The sequence below is a fragment of the Tamandua tetradactyla genome, chromosome 3 (genome assembly GCF_023851605.1).
Source record: "Tamandua tetradactyla isolate mTamTet1 chromosome 3, mTamTet1.pri, whole genome shotgun sequence".
Taxonomy (NCBI): domain Eukaryota; kingdom Metazoa; phylum Chordata; class Mammalia; order Pilosa; family Myrmecophagidae; genus Tamandua; species Tamandua tetradactyla.
In genome coordinates, this window is record NC_135329.1 from 28,384,906 (window position 1) to 28,410,478 (window position 25,573).

At 44.2% G+C, this 25,573-nt stretch overlaps 1 protein-coding gene across 5 annotated transcripts in view; it reads left to right on the forward strand.

The window, feature by feature from the left end:
* Positions 1-25,573, forward strand: part of PTK2B (protein tyrosine kinase 2 beta) — a 140,768-nt gene that overhangs the window by 99,167 nt on the left and 16,028 nt on the right. For all 5 annotated transcript variants that reach the window (XM_077152855.1, XM_077152854.1, XM_077152852.1 and 2 more), the window contains 16 exons: positions 14,375-14,437; positions 14,653-14,707; positions 15,163-15,303; positions 15,678-15,752; positions 16,348-16,449; positions 17,173-17,290; positions 17,857-17,896; positions 18,309-18,355; positions 18,908-18,958; positions 19,402-19,499; positions 20,310-20,394; positions 20,626-20,726; positions 21,009-21,124; positions 22,893-22,993; positions 23,183-23,272; positions 24,079-24,283. In XM_077152855.1, the coding sequence (XP_077008970.1) occupies positions 14,375-14,437; positions 14,653-14,707; positions 15,163-15,303; positions 15,678-15,752; positions 16,348-16,449; positions 17,173-17,290; positions 17,857-17,896; positions 18,309-18,355; positions 18,908-18,958; positions 19,402-19,499; positions 20,310-20,394; positions 20,626-20,726; positions 21,009-21,124; positions 22,893-22,993; positions 23,183-23,272; positions 24,079-24,283 (1,488 nt within the window). The remainder of the gene's footprint in view (positions 1-14,374; positions 14,438-14,652; positions 14,708-15,162; positions 15,304-15,677; positions 15,753-16,347; positions 16,450-17,172; positions 17,291-17,856; positions 17,897-18,308; positions 18,356-18,907; positions 18,959-19,401; positions 19,500-20,309; positions 20,395-20,625; positions 20,727-21,008; positions 21,125-22,892; positions 22,994-23,182; positions 23,273-24,078; positions 24,284-25,573) is intronic.

The following is a 25,573-nucleotide window of genomic DNA, read 5'->3' on the forward strand; positions in this document are numbered from 1 at the left end:
TTATCTTTATTTTCATCTACATAAGGAAACTTGGTACCTTGATGGCCAAACAGTTTAGGGCCACATTTGATGCCTTACTTTCTGCTCATTTCTTTTTTTTTTCATTCATTGTTTTATTTACCTTTTTGAGGTTCATTCCTCAATACATCAGAAATATGTCAGATATGAGGAAAGACATTCTTTTATTTAAAGTAAATGCAATTTTATTTTTTATGCAAGAATTTATTTATATTTGTTGTATATGTAGTATCTTTCTTGCACATGGCTCTTAACAACCTCTTTCCATCATGTGCACCTTCAATATAACCTACCACTTATAAACACACTAATGAACTACCATCACCTCTGTCCTTTCCCATATTTTTAAGTTGTATCTTGTTAGCTAGTCTGTACATATTAGGTAACTATTCCCCCTTCTCTAGTTTCTGTCTATTCTAGGTCCCCTATATTCTATGTTTTTATATTCTATGTTTCAAGACTCCTGAGTTTACATTTTTCAGGGGGTTCATATTAGTGAAATGATAAAGTATCTGTCCTTTTGTGTCTGGCTTATTTCACTCAGCATTATGTCCTCAAGTTTCATCCATGTTGTCAATATGTTTCAGGATCTCATTTCTTCTTGCTGCTACTTAATATTCCATTGTATGTATATACCACATTTTATTTATCCATTCATCTGTTGATGGGCACTTGGATTGTTTCTGTCTTTTGGCAATTATGAATATTGCCGCTATGAACATCAGTATGCAAATGTCTGTTTGTGTCACTGCTTTCACTACTCTTCTGGGTATATTCTGAGTATTGATATTGCCAGGTCAAGGACAATTCTATATTTAGCTTTCTGAGGAATCACCAAACTGTTTGCCACACCGGCTTCACCATTATACATTCTCACCAGCAGTGAATAAGTGTTCCAATTTCTCCACGTCCTCTCCAACATTTATAATTTCCTGTTTGTTAAGTAGTAGCCATTTTTATAAGGGTGGGATGATAACTCATTGTAGTTTTCATTTCCCTTATAGCTAAAGAAGATGACTATCTTTTCATGTGCTTTTTAGACAATTTGTATTTGTCTTTCAGAAAGTCTATTCATATTTTTTGCCCATTTTAAATTTGGCTGTTTACTCTTTTGCTATTGAGTTGTATAATTTCTTTTTGTACATAGGATATCAAACCTTTACCTGATATATAGTTTGCAAATATTTTCTCCCATTGAGTTGATGCCTTTTCATCTTTTTGAGACAGTCCTTTGAGGCTAGAAGCTTTTGATTCTGAAGAGTTCCTGTTCATCTAGTTTTTCTTTCATTCTTGTGTTTTGGGTGTAAAGTTCAAGAAGCCATTTCCTATAACCAGGTGTTCTACTTTGCTAGCTGCCAGAATACACCAGAAACAGAATGGCTTTTAAAACGGGGAATTTAATGATTTGCTAGTTTACAGTTCTAAGGCCAAGAAAATGTCCCAATTAAAACAAGTCTATAGAAATGTCCAATCTAAGGCATCCATCCAGGGAAAGATACCTTGGTTCAAGAAGGTCGATGAAGTTCAGGGTCTCTCTCTCAAGTGAGAAGGCACATGGCAAACACAGTCAGGGCTTCTCTCTCAGCTGGAAGGGCACATGGCAAGCACGGCATCATCTGCTAGCTTTCTCTCCTGGCTTCTGGTTTCATGAAGTTCCCGGGGAGGCGTTTTCCTTCTTCATCTCCAAAGGTCGCAAATCCATGGACTCTGCTCAATGGTGCTGCAGCATTCTCTGCTCTCTCCGAATTTCCTTCATTCTCCAAAATGTTTCCTCTTTTATAGGACCTCAGAAGCTAATCAAGACCCACCCAAATGGGTGGAGACATGTCATCAATCCAATCCAGCCTAATAACCACTCCTGATCAAATCACGTCTCCAGGGAGATGATCTGATTACAGTTTCAAACATACAGTATTGAATAGGGATTATTCTGCCTTTATGAAATGGTATTTAGATTAAAACATGGCTTTTCTAGGGGACGTACATCCCTTCAAACCAGCACGCTAGGTATTGAAGATGTTTCTCTATATTTTCTTCTAGGAGTTTTGTGGTGCTGGGTCTTATATTTAGGTCTTTAGATCCATTTTGAGTTAATTTTTTGTATAAGGTATAAGATATGGGTCTTCTTTTATTCTTTTGGCTATTGATATCCAGTTCTCCTAAGCGCATTTATTTTTTTAACATTTGTTTTTGTGAAGTATAACATATGCAAAAAAGCAATAAGTTTCCAAGTACATTTTAAGAGGTACAACACATTTTTAAGTTTGGTATGGGTTATAGTTTCACGATTTTTTATTTTTTCTTCTAGCTGCTCCAAGACTCTGGATACCAAAAGAAATACCAATATAGTGATTCAGCAATCATACTCATTTGTAAAATCCTATTTTCTCTATAATACTCTTCCTTCTCTTTTTTTTGTGAAAAATAACATATTTACAAAAAAGCAATAAATTTCAAGTTTCATCACAACAATTAGTTGCAGAACAGATTTCAGAGTTTGGTGTGGGTTACAATTCCAGAATTTTAGGTTTTTATTTCTAGTTGCTCTAAGGTACTGGAGACTAAAAGAAATATCAATATACTGATTCAGCACTCATACTCATTTATTAAACCCGACCTTCTCTGTATAACTCCAACATCACCTTTGATCTTTCTCCCACTGTTTAGGGGTATTTGGGCTATGGCCATTCTACCTTTTTCATATTGAAATGAACTGTCTATAATATGGGATGGGGGATGGAACTAGTTGATGTTCTGGAAAGGCTGGCCCCTCTGCATGTCAAGACTTATCTGGTCCAGAGACCCATTTGGAGGTTGTAGGTTTCTAGAAAATTACCCTAGTGTATGGAACCTTTGTAGAAGCTTACATAATGTCCTAGGTATTCTTTAGGATTGGCAGGAATGATTTTGGTTGGGGGTTGGCAAGTTATGATAGTAGGAATGTCTAACTGAAGATTGCGTAAGAGTGAACTCAAGTAGCCATTCGTCTTTATTTGAACTTTCTCAGCCTCTGATACCTTATCTGTTACATTTCTTTTCCCCCTTTTGGTCAGGATAGCGTTGTTGATCCCATTGTGCCAGGGCCAGACTCATCCCTGGATGTCTTATCCCACATAGTGGGGAGGGCAATGGTTTCACTTGCAGAGTTGTGCCAAGCCCATTTTTTGAAAAGACTATTCTGTCCCAACTCAGTGGATTTGGGGGCCTTGTCAAAGATCAATTGACCCCAGATTTGGTAGTCAATCTCTGCCCTCTCAGTTTGGTTCCATTGGTCAATGATTCTATCTTTGTGCCAGTACCATGTTGTTTTGACCACTGTGGCTTTATAGTAAGCATTAAAGTGAGAAAATGTTAATCCTCCCACTTTGCTCTTCTCTTTTAGGATATCTTTAACTATTCAAGCTTTCTTTCCCTTACAAATGAATTTGATAGCTACCTTTTCCTAGTTTTCAAAATAAATTGTTGGAATTTTAATTGGTATTGCATTGAATCTATAGATCAATTTGGTTACAATTGACATCTTAATGACATTCAATCTTCCTATCTATAAGCACAGAATATCTTTCTGTCTATTTAGATCTTTGATTTCTTTTATCAATGTTTTGTAGTTTTCTGTGTACAGGTCCTTTACATCCCTGTTTAAGCTTATTCTTAGATAATTCATTCTTTTAGTGGCTATTATGAATGGAATTTTTCCTTAATTGTCTCCTCATTTAAGTCATTACTTGTATATAGGAGCATTACTGATTTTTGTACATTAATTTTGTATCCTGCCACTTTACTGAATTTGTTTATTAGCTCAAGTAGCTTTGTCATGGATTTCTCAGAATTTTCCAAGTATACTATCATGTCATCTGCAAATAATGAAAATTCTACTTCTTTCTTTCCTGTACAGATACCTTTTACTCCTTTCTTTGCCTGATCACTCTAGCAAAAACTTTTAGTATCATGTTGAATAACAGTGGTGACAAAGGCACATCCTTGTCTCCTTCCCGATCTTAGAGGGAAATCTCTCACCATTATGTATGATGCTGGCTACAACTAGTCTTTTATGCAGACAAGGTCTTCAGTTCCTGAAGCTTGTGAGAGGACAAACCACTTCATTGCACCTTGTAGTGTTCCTGGGAGTTCCATACTGTGGATGATGGCAGTCTCTGAAGTTTGTTTTGTTACTGGTGCGTTTTTATGACCACTGCAACTCCAATAACCTGTCTCTCATCCTACGCTGTCCCATCTTCACCTCTGAAACTAGACATTTGGAGAAAGCTTACCATTATCTTTTTATTCTTGAATCTCATACCCAGTACTCTAGTATCACTTTGAGACTCCGATCATTTGTCATCTGTCAAACAATCATCATTTAGTAAAATAGTAGCACAGAGAAGACTTATTAACACTATATTTCATGTTCCTATTTCCTCCCATCATTCAAAAACTATTACTGGCCATGGCTAAGCACCTGGTGCTGTGCAGAATGTGCTGAGTGACACAATGAGGAATCAAACACAGAACCTGTCTATAGTATCTTCAGGAGCTTACAGTCTAGCTATATCTGCTAATTTATCAATTTAAGATTCTCCAAAAATGTATACCTATTTTATGAAGGAACATACAGTTTCACATCCCCAGAGCCTGAGGAACAAAGTCAGATCAAGGCTCCTATTCTGGTGAGTTGACCTGTGAGGTGCAAAGGATATGATATTAGGGAAAGATCATGAAACACCCCTATTTTGTAAACTTAATAGAAGATTTTCAAGCCAAAAATCTTTAAAGTTAAATACAAAGCTATATATTATCATGGAATATTTTAAAGTCAAGATAAAACTATTTCTCACCAAGAAAGTCAGACACACTTCTGAAAAGTCAGGTCATAAAGCAGAATTTTCCAGGGCTGTAGCTCTTTTCTCAAAAGGTTACAGAGCACAAATTTACCTAGAAGTCATAGGGAAAAGCCCCTTGTCCTATTACATCATTGATTGTGTCACCTGCCTACAGATATATGTTATCTCCCAATGAATAGATTAAGTATTCTCTCCAAACTTAAAAAAGAAGCATGATATGTGCATGAGGTACAAGATTGGCAAAATAAATCCTCAGTGGATTCAATTCATATCAAGGAGCAATCAGGGCATAATGATGTAGAACAAGGCGTCCAAATTGTTGTATTTGAATCCTGGGTCTGTCATTTCCTATGTTACTTTGGGCAGCTCACTTCATTTCTCTGTGTCTCAATTCCTTCATCTGTAAAATGGAAATAATAATAATAGTAGCTACATTATGGGGTTGTTCTAAGGAATAAATCAATGCATTTAATGTACTTTGAACAATAACTGGAACAGAAGTGTTCAACAATTATTATTTGTACTACTGAAGTTTTACATTGATTTATTGAAGAATGCTTTATACATGCCCAAACTATTATTTTATTTAAATGTACCCCTATAAGTTAAAATTTGAAATTCATGGCCACAGGTTAGAAATTACTACCTGCCCAGTTTGAGGAATCAAATAGCCTCTTCCTCGATCTGAGACACTGAGGACCATTGCCCACCCCCAGCAGAGCCTCAGAACACTCTGACCTAAGAAATCAGTCAGAGTAAATGTGTAACCCAAGATCAGTTAAGCAGTCACTAATAATAACTTTAAAGCAAGAGAAAGAACATTCACCTTTGCTTCAAACGTCATTTTGTCTCACTTAGTTAATTTATAAATGTTGGCAGTGAGTTAATATTCCTGTTGCTTTTTTAGAAGAAAAACACAACCAACTTTATTTTGCATAGATGTTTCTTTTTAGTATTATCATTTTATTTACAGATACTCTATATCCTCCAAACATATACTCCCCTGTTTCCTCTCCCCCCATCCCCTGGTAAACTCTAATCTACTTTCTGTTTCCGTGAATTTGCTATGTCTAGACTCTCCTGTAAGTGTGTCATACACTATTTGTCCTTATGTGTCTTGCTTATTTTACTGAGCATAATGTTTTCAAGGTTCTTCTGCATCGCAGCATGTCTTAGAACTTCATTTTTTCTTATGAATAAATGATACCCATTGTGTGTATGTTCCACATTCTAGTTATATGTTCATTTGTTGATGGACTCTTTGATTGTTTCCACCTTTTGCCCGTTGTGAATACCACTATGAGCATTGCCGTACAAGTTTCTGTTTGATGTTTCTCTACTTTCTGTTGAACTTACTTGGGTATCAGTCGTGGGCCTGTACCATGCCAGCAGACCCTGCTGTCCACTTGGCAATAGCTACTCAAAATTGCAGGATTGGGCTGGAGATATCAAACCAGGCATTAGAAGACATTCCTGGGGGGTGCAGACTCATTCAATGAAGGCAGTTTGGGCAGATTTTTCTTTATTACCAGCAGTTGAGTTGGGGCTCAGTGCAGAAGATTGCAAAGATCCATCTCTGGGGAGAGAGGACCTCTGATTAGTGGTGGTGATTGTTTCTCTGAGACTTCCCAGTGTAATTTTGGTGGTGCGTTCATTGGTTTATTTTTATTAGAGTAGTTGAAAATTTGCATAAAAATCATGCCTAAAATTCAAATTCTCATGTATACCCCCCACACACATATGCTCACACAGTTTCCTCCATTAATAACGTTTTTGCATTAGTATGGTACTCTTGTTACAGTTGATAAAACTTTATTATTAGTATTATATTATTAACTAGAGTCCGTAGTTTATTAGGGTTCACTGTGTTGTACAGTTTTATTTTGGTAACACATAGAAAACTTAAAATTAATCATTTTAGCCATTTGCAAGTATACAATTCAGTGGTGTTAATTACATTCACAACGTTGTGCTACTATCACCACCATCCATTGCCCAAACTTTTCCATTCACCCCTAACAGAAACTCTGTGCCAACTGGGCATTAACTCCCCATTTCTCAGCCCCACCTCTTCCCCTAATAGCCCGTATTCTGATTTCTGCCCCTATGAATTTGAATATTCTACTTATTTCATATTAATGAGATCATACAATATTTGTTCTTTTGTGTTCCACTTGTTTCATTCAGCATGATGTCTTCGAAGTCCATCCATACCGTAGCATACATCAGAACTTCATTCCTTTTTATAGCTGAATAATATTCCTTTGTATGATATACCACATTTTGTGTATCCATTCTTCTGTTGATGGACATTTGGGTTGCTTCTGCCTTTTGGTAATTGTGAATAAAGTTACTATGATGTCAACATGCAAATAAGTATCTGTTCGAGACCCTGCTTTTGATTATTTCGGATGTATACCTAAATGTGTGATTGCCAGGCCATATGGGAATTCTATTCTTAACTTTCCAAGGAAGTGCCAAACTGTTTTCCACAGAGCTGCACCATTTTACATTCCCACCAATGATGTATTTCTCTACATCCTTGGCAGCCATAGTTATTTTCCATTTTTTAATTGCCGGATGTAATTTCGGCCCCGTTCCTCTAGCTCTCTGCCTAGCAACATATTCAAGCTATCCCATTGGACCTTTCTGCTCCCAGCTCACCCAATCCCTCGCTGCCACCCCTTAGCCTCCTCACCAATCATGCAGCGCGCCTCCCCTGGCCCCTCCCTATTTCCACCTCGCCACTATATAAAGCTCTGTACTTCCTGTAATAAACCGTTCTGGTGCGCAGGCCTTGCCAGCGTCCTCCAGTTCCCGCGAGTCGTTCTTTCCTCTCGTGCGCCCTCCAGACCTTCGAGCCCCTGGGACCCGTCGGCTACCGAGTTCCCCCGTCTAGCTGCGAGGAAGACCCCAGGCGGGAGCAAGGGAAAGCTCCTGCATTTAATAACAGCTATTCTAGTGGATGTGAAATAATATCTTATTGTGGTTTTGATTTGCATTTCCCTAATGGCTAATTGTGTTAAGCATCTTTCCATGACCTTACTGGCCATTTGTATGTATTTTTTGGAGAAATGTCTAGTCAAGTTATTTGCTCATTTTTAAAATGGGTTGTTTGTCTTTTTGTTGTTGACTTGTAGAAGTTCTTTGTAGATTCTGGATATTAAACCCTTCCTTATCATATATATGTTTTCCAAATATTTTCTTCCATTTTGTGAGTTGTCTTTTCTCTTTCTTGATAATATTCTTTAATACACAAATGTCTAATTTTGATGATGTCCCATTTATCTATTTTCTCTTTTGTTGCTTGTCCTTTTGATGTGAAGTCTAAGAAACCACTGATTATTACAACTAGATACACTGTTCTCCTTGGAGTCACCTTGATACACCTCCACGTCTGTCACCAAGTTGACAGCTTAGACAAAGCACTGGTCCCTTTCACCTCACTGCTCTCTGAGGGCCCTTTCAGATCCTTCAGTTTATCCTCCATCATCTTCTCTTTTTTAACAAGTTTTCTCTGGGACCATCAGGTCTAGGAACCTAATGGTTTTATTATTTCCCGTGATTTGGGGAATATCACAGATTCATGCTTGTTAAGCAACTAGGTTTATTTTGGGAACCACTTATCAAAGAGAAAAGAAACCTAATGAAACTTAAAATAAAAACCTGTTCATTTATTTAAGAAAAACTAACACCAAAAAAACACACAAACAAACAAAAACCCATGATATTAAGTGTCATCTTTCTTCTGTATTTTACTCCCTTGTCCAATTATCTGCTCTTTCTGGTCAGTCCATTCTTAGGGTTCAGTTTCAGATGTCTACACCACACCTTTCTTGGGGACTGTCAATGGGTATGGTTGATGGTGCTGGTGTTGGCAAGAAAGGCGAGCTGGAGCACCTGGGGCATCCTACAGCCCTTCTAGTGATGCCTTTAGTAGGTCCCTCTGTGGCCAGTGGTCAGTGGCCAGTCTGTGGCCGGGGTTGCAGAGATGGCAGTGGGATACTTGGGTCTCCCAATTATATCACCCACAACCTTGAATTCCATTCTCTACATTCTACCTCCATGGTTCAAGGTTTTGGAGAAGCAGAAGTTCCTGAGGGCAAGAGGGTCAGAATAGCTGGCTCCTGGAAACTTAGCATGTAAGGAGATGGAGATGGATGCAACCAATGCGTAGGGAGATGGGGAATCCCAAGGATGTTTGATACTCAGAATGTTAGAATATACCAATTGTGAAACACATGAGTGACTGGGTACCTTTGTCCCAAGTGATGCTCTATAACTGTTCTTCCATGCATGAGAAGGACATTCGGTGTCATACGCAGTAAGCTGATAACTTAAGTGTGTCATCTGAGTTTCCATTCTCCTAATAAAATATTTTCTTCATGCATTATCCTCTTAATCATTCTAAAATTGCTATTGTTTTTCACATATTTTAATTCCTGTGTTAATTTCAAAATTTGTTTGCTTTTCCATTTAAGCCAATCCCAATTCTTTTTACTAATGCATACTAAAATATCCCAGTCCTCAGAGTTCTTTCATTCCAAGTTTCAAAGCTCATCTTTCATTCATTCCTGCAACAATTATCATTAACCAGGAATGACTTTTAGAGACCACTCTCATCTTTGGCCGGGAAGCAGATCCCACCCCCTCAGGGTAAAACATCCCCTCTGCCTGTCATATTCTCACTCCCCTTTTCAGCCTGACAAACTTCTTTATTCTGGTAGCTTTAGAAAATTTTCTGAGCCAGTATACTTCCTTACTGTCCACGTTCATAGAAAACCTCAGGGCACTTCTGGGGTATAAGCATCGTGGCCCTCTGCTGTTTGTGCTGGGTGGGCTCAAGGCTCTCTCCTTCTTAGAACCTTCCTTAGTTCCATCCCCAACCCATCCATCTGCCTGTTCAAAATCGCTGTACTTCACGCCGAGTTCTTTTAGAGCAGTGATAATGTGTGTTGGATGTGAAATCCTGTCAAATCTTTGAGGCCAGCACTGGTGCTGCTTTCATCTTTGAATCTGGAATCCCAAGCCTGGTATTGAATAAGAGCTAAAAAATATTTGAATAAATAGATAACTCTGAAAAAATTAAAAACCTCTACTTTAGCAGAATTAAATAAGTACTTACAGCCATTTTCATTGTTACCGAGGGATACATTTTGCAGCTCACTCAATCGAACAGGAAGAATGGAAGGTCATACAGCTTATAATCCCACACTTCACAGGGGCACTCTGAGATTTTCTATGAATGTGGGCAACAAGTAACACTGGATTAGAAATTTTCCAAAGCTGCCGTGATTCACCATGTGAACTTTGGGTTCTAAACTGGCACAGGCCTAAGACTCCTTTTTTTAAAAAATACAATTTTATTGAGATATATTCACATACTATATAATCATCCAAAGTATGCAGTCAGGGGTTCATAGCAGCATCATATAGTTGTGCATTCATCACCACAGTCAATTTCTGAATATTTTCATTACTCCAAAAAAATAAAAATAAGAATAAAAATTTTAAAAAATGAGCACCCAGCACACCCCATACCCCTTCTCCTCCTATTATTTATTTATTGTCTTTGTTTTCCTACTAATCTGCCCATACACTGGATAAAGGGAGTGTCAGTCACAAAATTTTAAAAGCTGTATAGTTATATAATCACCTTCAAGAATCAAGGCTGCTAGATTACAGTTCAGCAATTCCAGGTATTTCCTTCTAGCTATTCTAATCCACTAAAAACTAAAAAGGAAAATCTCTATATATGATACATAAGAATAACCTCCAGGATGACCTCTCCACTGTATTTGAAATCTCTCAACCACTGAAACTTTACTTTGTCTCATTTCTCTTCCTCTTTTTGGTCAAGAAGACTTTCTCACTCCCACAATGCCAGGGCCAGGCTAAGCCTAAGACTCTTGCTTCCTGCAACAATCCTGGCAGTGACTGGAAGCATTCTTCAGGTGGAACGTAGAGCAGGACGATCTTTCATCCTGGAAAGAACACTGGATAGACTTCTCATACCTTATGGCCAAATGTCTTCCCTGCCTACCATTGTCTGGTTTCCAAAGTGTGCATATCTGCCCTGATCAGCTAGAATATTCATTCTCAGGAAGTGAAACTTTACTTTCTGCTGGCCTGTTCTGGCAGACATCCAGCTGAGAGAAGTGGTATTAGGGAAGAGTCACTCTTGTTAGTTTCCTGAATTTCTCTCCTTGGATCAAGTTACCAGGGTTTCTCAACTTCAGTACTATTTGCATTTTGCACCAGGTAATTCTTTGTTGTGCAGGCCTATCCTGTGCACTGTAGGATATTTAGTAGCATTCCCAGCCTTGACCCATGCGATGCCAGTAGCAGACCCCTCAACAGGTGTTGTTCTAGTTTACTAGCTGCCAGAATGCAATATACCAGGAACGCAATGGCTTTTTAAAAGGAGAATTTAATAAGTTGCTAGTTTATAGTTCTAAGGCCAAAAATATGTCCCAATTAAAACAAGTCTATAGAAATGTCCAATCTAAGGCATCCAGGAAAGATAACTTGGTTCAAGAAGGCTGATGAAGTTCACAGTTTCTCTCTCAAGTGGAAAGGCATATGGCGAACACAGTCAGAGTTTCTCTCTCACCTGGAAGGGCACATGGCGAACATGGTGTCATCTGCTAGCTTCTTCTCCTGGCTTCTTGTTTCATGAAGCTCCCCAGGAGGCATTTTCCTTCTTCATCTCCAAAGGCTGGTGGACTCTGCTTCTCTTTGCTATGTCGTTCTGCTCTGCTTTCTCTGAATCTCCCATTCTCCAAAATGTGTCCTCTTTTATAGGACCTCAGAAACTAATCAAGACCCACCCAAATGAGTGGAGACATGCCTCTACCTAATCTAGTTTAACAGCTACTCTTGATTAAATCACAACTCCAGGGAAATGATCTAATTACAGTTTCAAACATACAATACTGCATAAGGATTAGAAGAAACAGCTGCCTTTGCAAAATGGGATTAGGACTAAAACATGGCTTTTCTAGGGTAGATACATCATTTCAAACCAACACAGGTGTGGCAACAAAAAATGTCTCCATACATTGCCAAATGTGGGAGAGAGTGGACAAAATCACCCCCAGTTTAGGACCACAGACTTAGAGCACTGGAAAATCATATACTCGGACCACATTTAGTTAAATCATTTTTACTGGATTGTACTTTAATGTTATGCCATTGGCATTTACCATAGTTGCAATGGGAGAAAACAGCATATGAAAGTTGCTTCTTATTTTGTTAAAATGAGTAATGAGAATATTAGCTTTTCTTCCATCAGTGGTTTTCCAAACTTCATTTAAGTAAGAAAGTGCCCCTTTTATGGTAATTTTTTTCATATGATGAATTATGCACTGAATGAGATCTTCTATCTACTGCTTTGGCCGCCAGGATAACCAAACCCCAAATCTACACTAAATGCTAACATCTATGGTATAACTGTAGGTTTGTTGTATTCTCTATCTCATTTCCTGATTTCATTCTATCCCTATCTTATTTAAACATATTTTAGGACTTTGTGTCCTTGCATCTTCCTTAGGAAAGAGATAGGTTTGAGATACATTTCAATATTGTCAAATAGAATTCAATAAGTTCAAGAATATTTACTGAGCCATTATAAAATATTTCCCCTTTTAAAATCATTTTAATGTACTCCTTCTTGATTCTATAAGAGAATTTTTATATAAGATATTTTATCTTCTGATTTTCTTTCATCCCAACCTATGGCATTTTAAACAAACCCAATTTGTTTGGCTAGAAGTAACTGCTTATCTTATTGTGCCCCTCTCAACATAGCTCTATTCTTTTTTCTCATTCTTACTTTGCATCGCTTTTTCTCATCTGAGTGCAATGACTTAAGTAATTAACGAATTACTTAATTCGTTAATACAGTGATGTGTATTGGGAGGTGGGAGCTGGGGACCATAGTCAGGAGAAAGGTCTTGTTAAAAGAACTGCCTTCTTTAAAAAATAGATTAAACTTAGTTTCCATAGCGCAGCAGATCAGTGAGAGGAGGAACAGTAAAGAACGTTCTACCAAGTAGAATATGTCATGATGGAGCAGATTACCTCAGCAGTGAGTCCAGAAAACCCACATTATGATGATTTGACTGACCTCATTGCCTTATATTTTTTTAAGTAAAAGGGGTAATATTTCAGTGTGGAATATTTGCAACATATGGGAAAGGAAAAGAACAAACACCAAACTCACCCGGAATTCCACTATCCAAAAACAATTTCCATTAACAGGGTAGATCCATTCAGATTTTTTTCCGATGTCCTTATATATTTTTCTAAAATTGGGACCACATTTATTAAGTGATAGCTACTTATTTTGCTTAACAATGTATTCAAAAACATCATTTATTTAAAGTTGTTAAGGTTATAAAACGTTTTGCATTTTAAATTTCTGGGGGGAATTTCTTCTATGATTTTATGCTTTAGATGTTATTCCCAATTGTAGGATTTGGAACTATTTCCCTAGGCTGCCTTCAAGTGTTAAAACAGTTTATTGTTTACAGTCATCCCATTAATCCATCCAAAATAATTATTTTAGGGTAAAATGTGAAGTAAAGACCCAACCATATTATTTTCTAAATAGTCAGTTTTCTAAATCCATTGTTTTTGAATCGTAAGTTACTTGCCTGTCTGTGCTTATAGTATTAGTAACACAGAACTGCTCCCAGAGTGCATAGGGTATCTGGATTAAAGGAACTCCGAATTACTCTAATGTGTAATCAAGAGTCGAACAATATCTACAACAAAGATAAGAGATTACTAGACACAGTGACCCAGCCAGGAAAGGGAGGTTGGCACCCGTGAGGGCACTGGCTCGTTGATCTCAATTTAAACTATGATTGTTATAAATAAACAATACATAAAAAACTAGTCATCAAAACATGCATTTTTAGGGGAAACAGGACTTAAGGAATATGTACAAAAATAAATAGAAGTTCTCTCTAGTGGCAGAATTATGAATTGTTTTTATTTTCTTCCTCTGTTCTATAATTTCTACAGTTTTCATATTTAGTACATCCATTATTATTTAAATGAGCACACAAACACACAGGTATATGATATTTCGGGGACAGCAATATGGAAAAAAAAAATCACAAGGGAAACCCAGAACCTATGAAGGTAGAGGTGGGTGTTTATAGGCTGATACTTTAAATGTTGGCTGCCTTGGGTCTTTGATTTTTTTGTTTAAAGACTGCAGTTGGACCCATTTCTTCCTCCACCCAACAACTGGGCAATCTAGTGTGGGGTCTCCCAAAGCACAGGTCTGGGGTCTTTTTTAGGAATGAAATTTGGGGGTTTTCATTTTCCTCATGGTTTTCTAAGTATCAAAGTTTTTGACCCTCTTAACTGTCTCCCTCCCAGTGTCTCCCCATATCCAATAAGGTGGGAGGGGGCTTCTAGGCCAATGTGTGGGCATTTGGTTGACCCGACTATTATGGTTCTCCAGCCCTCAGTCCACCTCTCCGTGACTTCTCTCTCTCCAGGCGGTTCTTCAAGGACATGCCCCACAATGCACTTGACAAAAAGTCCAACTTTGAGCTTCTGGAGTAAGTACAGGGAACTGTTCCTTACCTCCTCCCTCCTTTGCTCCTCTGCCCTGTTTTTTACTACTCATCCCTTCCTCCTCTCATCCCAGACGAGAGCCAGGCAAGACCTGCCCCCTCCCCCAATCGCTATGCCCTTTCACCCCTCACCGACTGGCCAGAAGTCCAGGGTTGGGTGTGGGGGAGATTCAAATGGTGCTTTTCCCTCCCTCTTTCAGGAAGGAAGTGGGGCTGGACCTGTTTTTCCCAAAGCAGATGCAGGAGAACTTAAAGGTGAGGCCAACAGGTTGAGGAGGGAACCCACAAAGACCCTCTTTGTGCCAGTGCCCAAGACTGAACCTAAAGTGGTCTGATTTAGCCAGACATCTGTGCTGCCTCAGGTCATGTGCAGATAGGACAACTGAGTGCCATCAGTGGGCCCTCCCTGTGCTGGGAATCAGAAGATCTAGGCTCTGGTTCCAGATCAGAGTCTTACTAACTTTGGGGCTTGGGCACTGGGGATAACAGCTCTCCTGCCTCCCTCACAGGTAAAGAGGCACCTCCCCGAGAGGGCCTGTGTGTTTCAGGTAATAGATCACTGCTGTTCTCATGGCATAGGCTTTGGAGAACTGTCCCTACAGCCATGGGCCGTCTTTCTATGAGATCTTAAGGAAAGGGATCCGAGCTGCAAGGAGAAGGACCTCGCTGACCACTGTTTCACATCCTCTCCCCGTTTCCCTTCACAACAGCCCAAACAGTTCCGGAAGATGATCCAGCAGACGTTCCAGCAGTACGCCTCGCTGAAGGAGGAGGAGTGCGTCATGAAGTTCTTCAACACACTCGCCGGCTTTGCCAATATTGACCAGGAGACCTACCGCTGCGAACTCATTGTAATGACCCGCGTCTCTGTCCTCCTCCTGACCTGTACTCCAGGCCTCTAGGCAGGGGGTCCAGAAGGACAGATTGAGTGTGGTGCTGCTGCTGGTGGGGGGGTGCCCGTAGGTGCTCTTAACCAGCAGAGTCTCCCTGAGCTGTTTAAAATGGAACTGCCCTGACTCAACTTGCCCAAAGACAGGGAACTGAAAGACTTCCCAACTCCAAGGGCTGAGACTCTGTGGGGGTGTTAAGAGTAGAATTAGCCATGTGAGGGAGCTTAGGGTGGATGAGGAGCTATGCCTAGTTAAGGGAGCTTTTTTGTTTTTCAAATTTCAAGTATGGAGTAGGCAGAACTGCGGCAGCAACCCCCTCTCTCCTTGTGTTGCAGCAAGGGTGGAACATTACCGTGGACCTGGTCATTGGACCGAAAGGCATCCGCCAGCTGACAAGTCAAGATGCAAAGGTAGAGCGAGATGGGGGTGCGGGTGGGGGAGAATGGCACCAAGCCAGAGGGGCCACCCCGTCGCTTCTCCCTGACCCCATTGCTGATAGCAGAGAAGCTTCACAGGACTGTGCCCTTGGTGTGAGGTCACTGCACAAAGAGTGTTTGGGGATGACAGCATGGAATAGATGGTCCTTTACTTCCCTGTGACTCTCCCCTGCTTGAGGGCAGGGGGAGAGGGCAGGGGAGGGATGATAGAAAAGAGGAAGGGGAGTGAGGGACCTTGGCTTCCCTGGCTCGGTTAGAAGAGTTGCTCTTTCAGTGGCAAGATTGCTGGGCTGGGAGTCTGGGGACATGTGTCCAGTCCTGGCGCTACTCCCACCTTGGGCCAGTCCTGGTTCTCTCAAGACCTCATTTACTCTTCTTCAAAGTGAGGGGCTTAGAAAAGATGACCCTTCCTGCCTTAACATTGTTGGATTCTCTGTTCATCCCCTGAGAGACTCTAGTTCCTCCTTGGGGTCCCGTGCACTGACCCACCTGCATGGCCTATTCCCTGGGGTGGAGTGGTCTAAGGGGTGCCTGCTCTCGGAGGTGCTAAGGGCTGGATTTCTCATAGCCCACCTGCCTGGCCGAGTTCAAGCAGATCAGGTCCATCAGGTGCCTCCCGCTGGAGGAGGGACAGGCGGTCCTGCAGCTGGGCATCGAAGGCGCCCCGCAGGTGAGTGTCTCTGGGCATCTGGAAGCTCTGAAACCAGTGGGTGCCATGGGCGGCTGGGAGTTCTTACTCAGGCCAACTGGGCCAAGGTGGGCAGGAGGCCAGCAGTTCCCTGACTTCTGGCTTCTTATTAAGGAAACTGCATCCAGTTCTTAGCCAAGGTGTTAGGAAACATATATAAGGAAAATATATCAGGAAACAATGATATATAAATATATAATTTGTCAGGAAAGAAGTTGTGGAAGGAGCAAATCAGAAAGCTAACTTTCACCAAATGAACAATGATTCAGAAATCAAGAACTCAGGAAATAGGGGCTTGTTAAGGGTGCAAAGACAATCAGAGCTCCCAGGCTGCAAACTGTCCATCTCTCCTTTCATTCATCTGTCCCTCTCCCCACTCCTTCCCTTTTCCCATTTTTCAGTTTTTCATTTTGCATATTGAGCACCTACTAAGCACAAGAAGTTGTGCTAAGCCCTGGAGGAGACCCAACTATGTCAGACCTGTAACTGGCCTTCAAAGGGCTGAGGACATTCAGTAGCAAACGCTGCCCCCTGGTGGCTGCAGGGGAAATGAGCAGAGCTCCGGGGGAGGAGCCCATGGAGCCCTGCAGGGGTTTGGGGGGCAGGGGTCCTGCTCGTTCTGAAAAGGCAGTCTCTCCTCCAGCCCCGTGGGGTAGACTAGCCAAGGCTTTGGGGTCTCATGTTTGGCCGGTCTCTTCTCTGCAGTCCTTGTCCATCAAAACCTCCTCTCTGGCAGAAGCTGAGAACATGGCGGACCTCATTGACGGGTACTGCAGGCTGCAGGGGGAGCACAGAGACTCTCTCATCATTCACCCCAAGAAAGGTGGGTTTCCACTTTTCAGCTGAATAATGGGTGGCAGCCTGGCTGGGCCAAGGTCTCCAGAGGCAGAGCAGGAGAGGCTGAGCCACTGACTGGAACATTCTCTCATTGAGAGACTTTAGGAGCCAGGGGTATCCTCACGCTGCCCGGCCCAGGCCCTCCCCACCCTCAGCTGGGCCCCGGCCCCTGGCCCTGCTGGTCAACAGCAGCACCGGCTCTGGAGGAGAGGTGTCTGTAGCCCCCAGGGAGATCAAAGCTATCGCTAGAAAAATAGGTCCCGTGTGTATGTCTCTGTTTTGGGGTTGTCATCAGGGAAGCCGTGCGCCTGGGCTGAAACATGTGGAAGGGACTGGAGAAAGCTGAGAATTTCCTTTACGAGAAGGATTCAAATTCAGGCTGAAGGCTTATATAATTTCCCACTCTGGCTCTAGGATAATGGAATTTCAGAGTGGGGGAGGGGGGAAGGGGGGAGTTCCTCGTGCCACGTCGAAGGAGTAGTGAGGTCAGACATGCTTCTGGGACCTTGTGTCCCTGGCTCCAACTAGTCCCTTTTCCTCTTCTCTCCCCAGATGGTGAGAAGCGGAACAGCCTTCCCCAGATCCCCATGCTGTGAGTAGAAGGGAAGGCAGGGTACAGGGTTTAGCCCAAGTTTGCTTGGGAGGAGGAGGAGGAGGAAGAGACAGGGAGCTGTCACTACCTCAAGTTCTGGCTTCCAGGCCTCAGGGGAGCACTGGGATCCCAAATTCCCAAATGGCGATTTCCCCCTCCCAGTAAGAACTTGCGAGGATACTCCCATGGCCTGATGCCACCCGGCATTGTCTTGGAGGGAGACCACTATTTCATCTGCCCCCTCCCCTCCTGTCCCCAGCAGCTGGGAGCCAGGCACCCAGGGCAGCTGCTCTTCTGGGCGGGTGGGGGACCACAGTGCAGCGAGCTCTTCAGGCCAAGGGGTGGGCCAGCAGGGAGGTGCCAGCCAGGCCCTGAGCCCACCTGGCTCCTGCCCTCTGATCTCCTCCTACAGAAACCTGGAGGACCGACGCTCCCACCTCTCAGAGAGCTGCAGCATAGGTGAGCCTGCCCATCTGCCCTTCTCAGCCGGCATCTAGAGCCTCTTTTTGGCTCTTGCTGGCTCCTGCCTGCTCCCAGGACAGCTCCAAAGATTCCCTTAAAGTTACAGGAACACCACCTCCCCCTGTCACTTCTCAATTAGGACTTAAAAAGAACAGTAACTGCAATAGCTTACAGGCAGTGAGCGGTTAGAATGTGGCAGACTCTGTATTAAATACTTTGTAGATGTTTTCCCATTCAACCTTTACAACATTTTCCCAAGAGATGCTCATTTCACAGAAAGGGGAACTGAGATGAAGCGAGGTAAACCAACTTGCCCTAAATAACACAACTGGGGAGCGGCTGAGTGGGGACTCAAAGCCAGGTAGCCTAGGCTGGTCACTTTTCTTAAACCTGGGACAGAGCCACGGAACTGGCCTGGCTTCTCCCCATCCCTGGTGATGTCAGCCTTGGTGTAGGGGCCTGGAGCTTGGAACCACACGCTTGATTTCTGCGTGGCTCCTCCTGGGGGGCATCTTGCTCATGGGGTGGGGTCCCTTCTTGTCATTCCAGAGTCTGACATCTATGCGGAGATTCCCGACGAGACCCTGCGAAGGCTGGGAGGTAGGTCTTTGACCCTAGCACGCCAACCACAGCCTGCAAAGGGTCAGTGCTATAATGAACATGACACCAGAGGTCACATTCCTTCCTCCTTCCTTAGTCCCTCCTATGTGGCCCAGACAGGGTCCTTTCATTTAAAACATGAGATATTCTTTTCCCTCTATACAGATTGGTCTTTTATGTTCCTGGTTAGGTGCTCTGTGGTGATTCTAAAACCATGGACATAAGGGACAGGGTGTGGGCTCGTCCCTGGGTCTGAGAAAATGGGAAGCTGTAGATCCCCTTTCTCAGCACATCCCCTGGCTCTTGGTTAGATGCTGCGTGGGGGCCTGGGAAGGCCTGGGCAGGAGGGGACAGAGTCTGGGCTGGGGTCAGCACACGCTGCCCTGCAGGATGCTGGCTGGTGGCTGTGCTCTCGGGACTCCCATTTCTCTCCACCGATGTAGGTCCGCAGTACGGTGTCGCCCGTGAAGATGTGACTCTGGGTCGTATTCTCGGTGAAGGCTTTTTTGGCGAGGTGTATGAAGGTGTCTACCAGAATCCCGTGAGTTCCAGACCCTTCCAGGCTGCTCTGCTTTCGTAGGTCACGGGGCGAGACAGGGTCTTGAGTCTTATGAGGGTTGGAGGCAGGAACCAGGAAATCAAGAGTCTTTGTTCACTTGGCACTTGAAGGATTTATGAAATATCCAGGGAAATATTTCCAAGAAGAATAAAATGACATTTCCAAGAAAGCAGACTCTGGAGGAAGGAAACTCATGGTGGAAGAATACAAAAGGGAGGGAGGGTGGGTATCAGTCCCAAGGAAAGAAGGGCAGGATATGAGACAGGAGTTAGTCTCGAGGGCCTCCAATGATGCTGATCAAAGTTTGCCTTTGGGGCGGTGCTTCTAGCTGGCCTGGGGGGAAAGCAGAGAAAAGGGAAAAGGGCAGCAAATTAAAACAAAACAAAAAAACACCCAACAATAAGAAAAAGAGAGAATGAGCGCAGGGCTCAGGTCAGCTGGCCTAGTGTGGATCATGCCCATCTGAAGCTCACTTACTCTAAACACATCGGGGGGGGGTCCCTTATTCTCACCATCCTCTTCTGTAATATGAATGGCTTTGACCTATCAGATCTCTGAAGTCCTTTCCGGTCCTAACACAGCCTGATTCAGAAGAAAGGGAGTGGGTGAGTAGAGAGGAACAAATGAAAAGGATGAGAAGAAGAGAGAAGCAAAAGGGAGAAGAAAGTGATACGCTATGCAGAGAGGCAGGCAGCAAAGCCTGGTGGAAAAACCCTGGTGACAGTGGGATGGGGACACTTTCTTTTAAGCCCTCTAAGCTGGACTGAGGGGCCCTGATGTGTCTTGTTGCAGAAAGGGGAGAAAATCAATGTAGCTGTAAAGACCTGCAAGCAGGACTGCACTCTCGACAACAAGGAGAAGTTCATGAGCGAGGCCGGTAGGTCTCCCCCAGAGGGAGGGATGCAGTCCCAGGAGCTGGAATAGACCCCGGAGAAGACCTCCAAGATAGGAGGGTGGACCTGGAACCTGGAAAGGGGAGGGGATCCCACTGCTAGGATGCACGTTGGGAAGTTTTACTCCCCCTCTCTCCCTGTTGGGATGGCAAAGCAGGTTTCTCCTCATGCACCTTTGAGCAGCTCTGGCTCACGCCTCTTGTCCCCATCTTCAGTGATCATGAAGAATCTCGACCACCCACACATTGTGAAGCTGATTGGCATCATTGAGGAAGAACCCACCTGGATCATCATGGAGCTGTATCCCTACGGGGAGGTGAGTCGGAGGGAGAAGAGGAACCTCAGATGACAACGGGCAACCAAGCCAAGCTTCTGGGGAGTTGAGGCATTGAAAGGAAGGGGTCTTTCCTCCTAGCACGCTGCCTTCTGCATTCAGTGAAAGAGCCAAGAGACATTTTGTTTATGGAGGAGTGGCTTGGAAAATCTTGGGATTTGGCCCAGCCTCTGGGAAGGGAAGGTGTCTGCCTAGAGCCTGGCCCTCGGACTTCCTGCAGAGGCCCTGCTAAGAATCTTGATGGTCCCTCCCCTCTTCCCACAGCTGGGCCATTACCTGGAGCGAAATAAGAACTCCCTGAAGGTCCTCACCCTCGTCCTGTACTCACTGCAGATATGCAAGGCCATGGCCTACCTGGAAAGCATCAGCTGCGTCCACAGGTGAGGGGGTAGGGAATGCACAGGTAAGGGGTGAGGGGCCGAAGGCCACAGAGGCGGCGCGAGCTTTGAGAAGTCTGGGGTGAAGCAGGGTTTGGGGTCTGACAGACCTGTGTTGGATTCCTGCCTTTGGCCCGGCCTATCTTGGCAACTTAAAGCAACTTCGAGCAAAGTTACGAGCCCATTTGCTCGTCTGAAAAATTAAGAGAACGGTGTCTAAGTCACAGGATCGTGAAAAGTACATTTAAAGCTCTAGACGTCTGATGATCCCTCTCTATATTCTCGTCCCCTTCCCTTTGGGTTCTGGAGAATGTTTCTTAGCTGGCTCAGAGCTTACCCTCCTCCTGGCTCACCCAGTCCACCAGTTGCCATGGTAACGTCACAGGAATCACGTAGCCCTGGAGAAGGGGACTGGGCTAGAGCAGCGTTGGGAAGACCCAGGGGCCCTTATCCTTCCGGGCCTGAGCCGATGAGTCCCCAGCTCCCCATTGCCTCCCGGCTCCTGAGTCTGACCCAGCCTGGTCCCTTCACCACCTTGCTGTGCTCCACGTTACCTGAAAGGAGGTTTCTGCTGCGGGGGGATGTGAGCTCCTGGGGGAGGCACAGGCGTGTTTTCTCAGAGCACCTGGTTTAATGGACAGATTCCTTTTTGTCCAACAGTATTGCCATCAGCTCCATGGCCTTGTGCCTGAAACCGTGCTAAGCCTCGGTGGGGGTATAAAAATTAATTCAGCAAATGTGATTGGAATTCCTGCTCCACACCATAAAGTCATGATCCAAGCAGAAAGAAACTCTTTTTCCTTTGTGGAGTTTACTTTCTAGGATGAGAGTAAAGTGTAAGAACTAAGTAGCTATGAGGTGACAGTGGTGGGATAGTAGACTTGTTTCCTTTTGTTTATTGGTTTAAAGTTGCCATGTTTTTAGGTCTTTTCAATAATAAAACAAATTTTAGGGAACAGAACCTGCCTGCGAGGAGGGAACAAAGTAGTCTGGGGTGGGGAGGGGTGCTGGGAACACGAGGGGACGGGGGCAGTGGGCAGCAGGTCTCCTCCTGGCAGGGGGTAAGAGCACAGGCTCAAGGCAAGGCTCCCAGTGGGGGATCCTTTGCCCACCAGCAACTTGCTGCACAAGTTCTTTCAGTGCCCTGGGCTGCGGTCTCCTCATCTGTACCTGGGTCTCATCTGAGGGTCTCTGTGTCACGACTTGGAGTGTGCCAAGTACGGGGATGATTGTGGCTGTAGGAAGTGCTCCAGCAAAGTTAACCATGCAGGCGGCTATTCTTAGCAGTAATAACAGCTTTAACAGTCCTTTGGCCTTGCAGCCAGGGAAGAGATTGATTGTACCCAGGAAAGTGGTTGGAGGTTGGTTCATCCTTGAAGAATCAGCAGGTACTAGCTCCTTGGCAGAGGGGTCAGCAAAGCCACTGTGGAGGAGGATGCACGGAGCATTCACGGGGCAGGCAAACAGACTTTGAGCGAGAGACCTGTGAGAAAACAGAATGAGAGAGAAAGCTCCAGCAGTTAAGTGGCAAGCACTGGAGATGTGGGGGAGTCAGCCTCAGCTCCCACCTGAGCTGGGCATTGGTTAGCAAGACAGCTCCGGTGGAGGCAGTGAGGGAAGGGCTGGCGGCAGAAGCTGTCCAATTCTGCTTCAGAGGCCTCTTCCAGCCCGGGATGCTTCTCCTTCAACTGCCTGCCCATTTGTCTCTCTCTCTGAAGCATTCCTGCTTCCATGGTAGTACCTCACCCTTGTCGCCTCATCCTTCTTCCAGAGACATCGCTGTCCGAAACATCCTGGTGGCTTCCCCTGAGTGTGTGAAGCTGGGGGACTTTGGCCTTTCCCGGTACATTGAAGAAGAGGAGTATTACAAAGGTGAGGGGTTGGGGGTAGGACGGTTTCCACCCTTGACTTTGTCCCTGGAGGTGTTGCTAAAGCCGAAATCCCAAATAAAGGAAATACAGAGCTGGTCAAGGCCAGGCAAGGGCTTCTAGCGAGTAAAGCTGTATTTCTGGACATCCTTTGGGTCCTCCTTCCCTAAATAACCCCTTTGCCTATCCAAAGCCTCTGTGACCCGTCTCCCCATCAAATGGATGTCCCCTGAGTCCATCAACTTTCGCCGCTTCACCACGGCCAGTGACGTCTGGATGTTTGGTGAGTGGAGTTTCTGGAGAACAGGGAAAAGGGTTCAGATTTTCGCCTCCATGACAGTCTCAGTGGATGACTGAGGGGGTGTGGGGTTGCGAGGGTCCAATTTTGCTGTGGCTGCTGAGAAGTCACGAAGTGGGGAGGCCCATGGTGGTTGGAGATGATGGGGGCTGAGTACCCTGGGTGGTACCAGATCATCTTCCTGGAAGTGGCTGTCATTGTGAGTGTGTAAGTCTATGAACCAGCTCTAGGGACTAATCTGAGGTTATTTGAAGACGAAATTCTGAGGTCCTCCACACGGATGACCTATTAAAATATCATTATTATTAGTATTATTATTATTCCCACTTTACAGATAAGGAAACCAAGGCTCGGATGAGTCAGGGACTTGCCCGCAATCACACGGGCAAGTGTCAGAGCTCGGTTTAGACCTTCAGCTTTCTAATCGAGGCTTCACTCCTCCTGCCTCCCTGAAGAAGACATCAGTAGGCTCAACAACATGCCTCTGACTGCCACCACCTGACCCCACAGAACTCTAATAGCGCCATGTCGAAGGGGTCTAAGGAAGGAGGTCTTAGTTCACTTACAGATGGAGATCATCGGTCCCCCCATAGTGGGCAAGACCCTAGAGATGGCTAGAGGGGGTAGCAAAAATGCAGGCAAACCTAGCATGGCCTTCCTGCACATGGGAGCTCCTCTTGGTAGAGACCGAGCCTTGATTGCCACGGCGATTCCTGGGGAGGACAGTCGGGCTTCTCCAGGTGGGAGCCCTCCCCAGCACAGGTCATGAGCCCTTTCCTCCTGCCCCTCAGCCGTGTGCATGTGGGAGATCCTGAGCTTTGGGAAGCAGCCCTTCTTCTGGCTGGAAAACAAGGATGTCATCGGAGTGCTGGAGAAAGGAGACCGGCTGCCCAAACCCGACCTCTGCCCACCTATTCTCTATACCCTCATGACCCGCTGCTGGGACTATGACCCCAGTGATCGGCCCCGCTTCACTGAGCTCGTCTGTAGCCTCAGGTGAGTGTGGAGGGGATGGGGCAGCAGACAGAGGGCCTGCAAGGTGGCAATGCCTGCTCAGCCACCCCAAAAAGCAAGGCTCCTCTTCAGGCAGCACTCAAAGGCTCACAGAGGACTTCCCTAAGTAAGATGTGGTCAGGGTCTCACCACAGCTCTATCCAGCAGGTATTCTTGTTCCTATCTTATGGATCAGAGGGTCAGGTTTCAGGGTTTGTGGCTTGCCCACGGCAGTGAGGGATGCATCTGGGATTTGAATCCAGACTCTCCTTCTGAACAGCACTGAGTCATGTGCCCAAATGGAATTAGCCAATCCTGCCAACAGAAGCCCAGTGCCAGACATCTATTTCACACAGAGGCACTCAGGAGTACTGTCAGAGGAACAAAAGGTTGACACCAAGTTCACTGTCAAATAATGAACTCGGAAAACGTGACCCTGACTAAGCCTTGCTCATCTCAGCCACTGTCAACACTGAGCACAGTACCTTGCTCATAGTATGTGCTCAGTAAATATTTTTAAGTTTGAGTCAAGACCAAACCAAGCTGTCTTTGCAAGTGACTGCTTTTGGAAGGGGTCTGGGGCATGCCTTACAATGCTGGGCCTATGGCATGCCACCTGCATTCCTGTCAGTAATCTCTTGCCTCTCCTCTCGCCTTTGACCTTTCCTCCTGTTAACAGGGAAGGGAGTAACTTTTGACCTGTTATAAAGATTGACCCAGGTATCATCTCTCCTTTCTGAACAAGAGTGGGGGCTAAAGGTCTGAATCTTCTCAGGTGTCCAAAAATTGTAATGCCCTGAGTGCCATGAGGTCACTGGTGAAGGGTATTGTTAAATCCCATTTTAGGGGTAAGGGTTCCCCAATTTTCTTTGTGGTTTGCCTACTGAAGCTTTCCTTCGGGTGGTCTGATTTCCTCTGGCTCCCCTTAGAGCAATGATTGGCAAACACTTTCTGTAAAGGCCTAGATAGTAAATATATAGAGCTTTATGGTCCATGTGGTCTCTGTCACCAACTACTCAACCCTCCCTCTATAGTGTGACAACAGCAGACTATACACAAACATGGCACAGCTGTGTTCCAATCCCTCTTCATTTATGGACAACTGAAATTTGGATTTCATGTAATTTTCATGTGTAACATCACATTCTTCTTTTTTTTAATTTTTTTCAAGTATTAAAAAGTATAACAACACCTTTAGTTTGGAGGCCGTACAAAAACAGGTGGAGTGCTGGATTTGTCCTGTAAACTGTAGTTTGTCAGCCCCTGCTCTAGGGAATCTAGTGTTTAATTAAC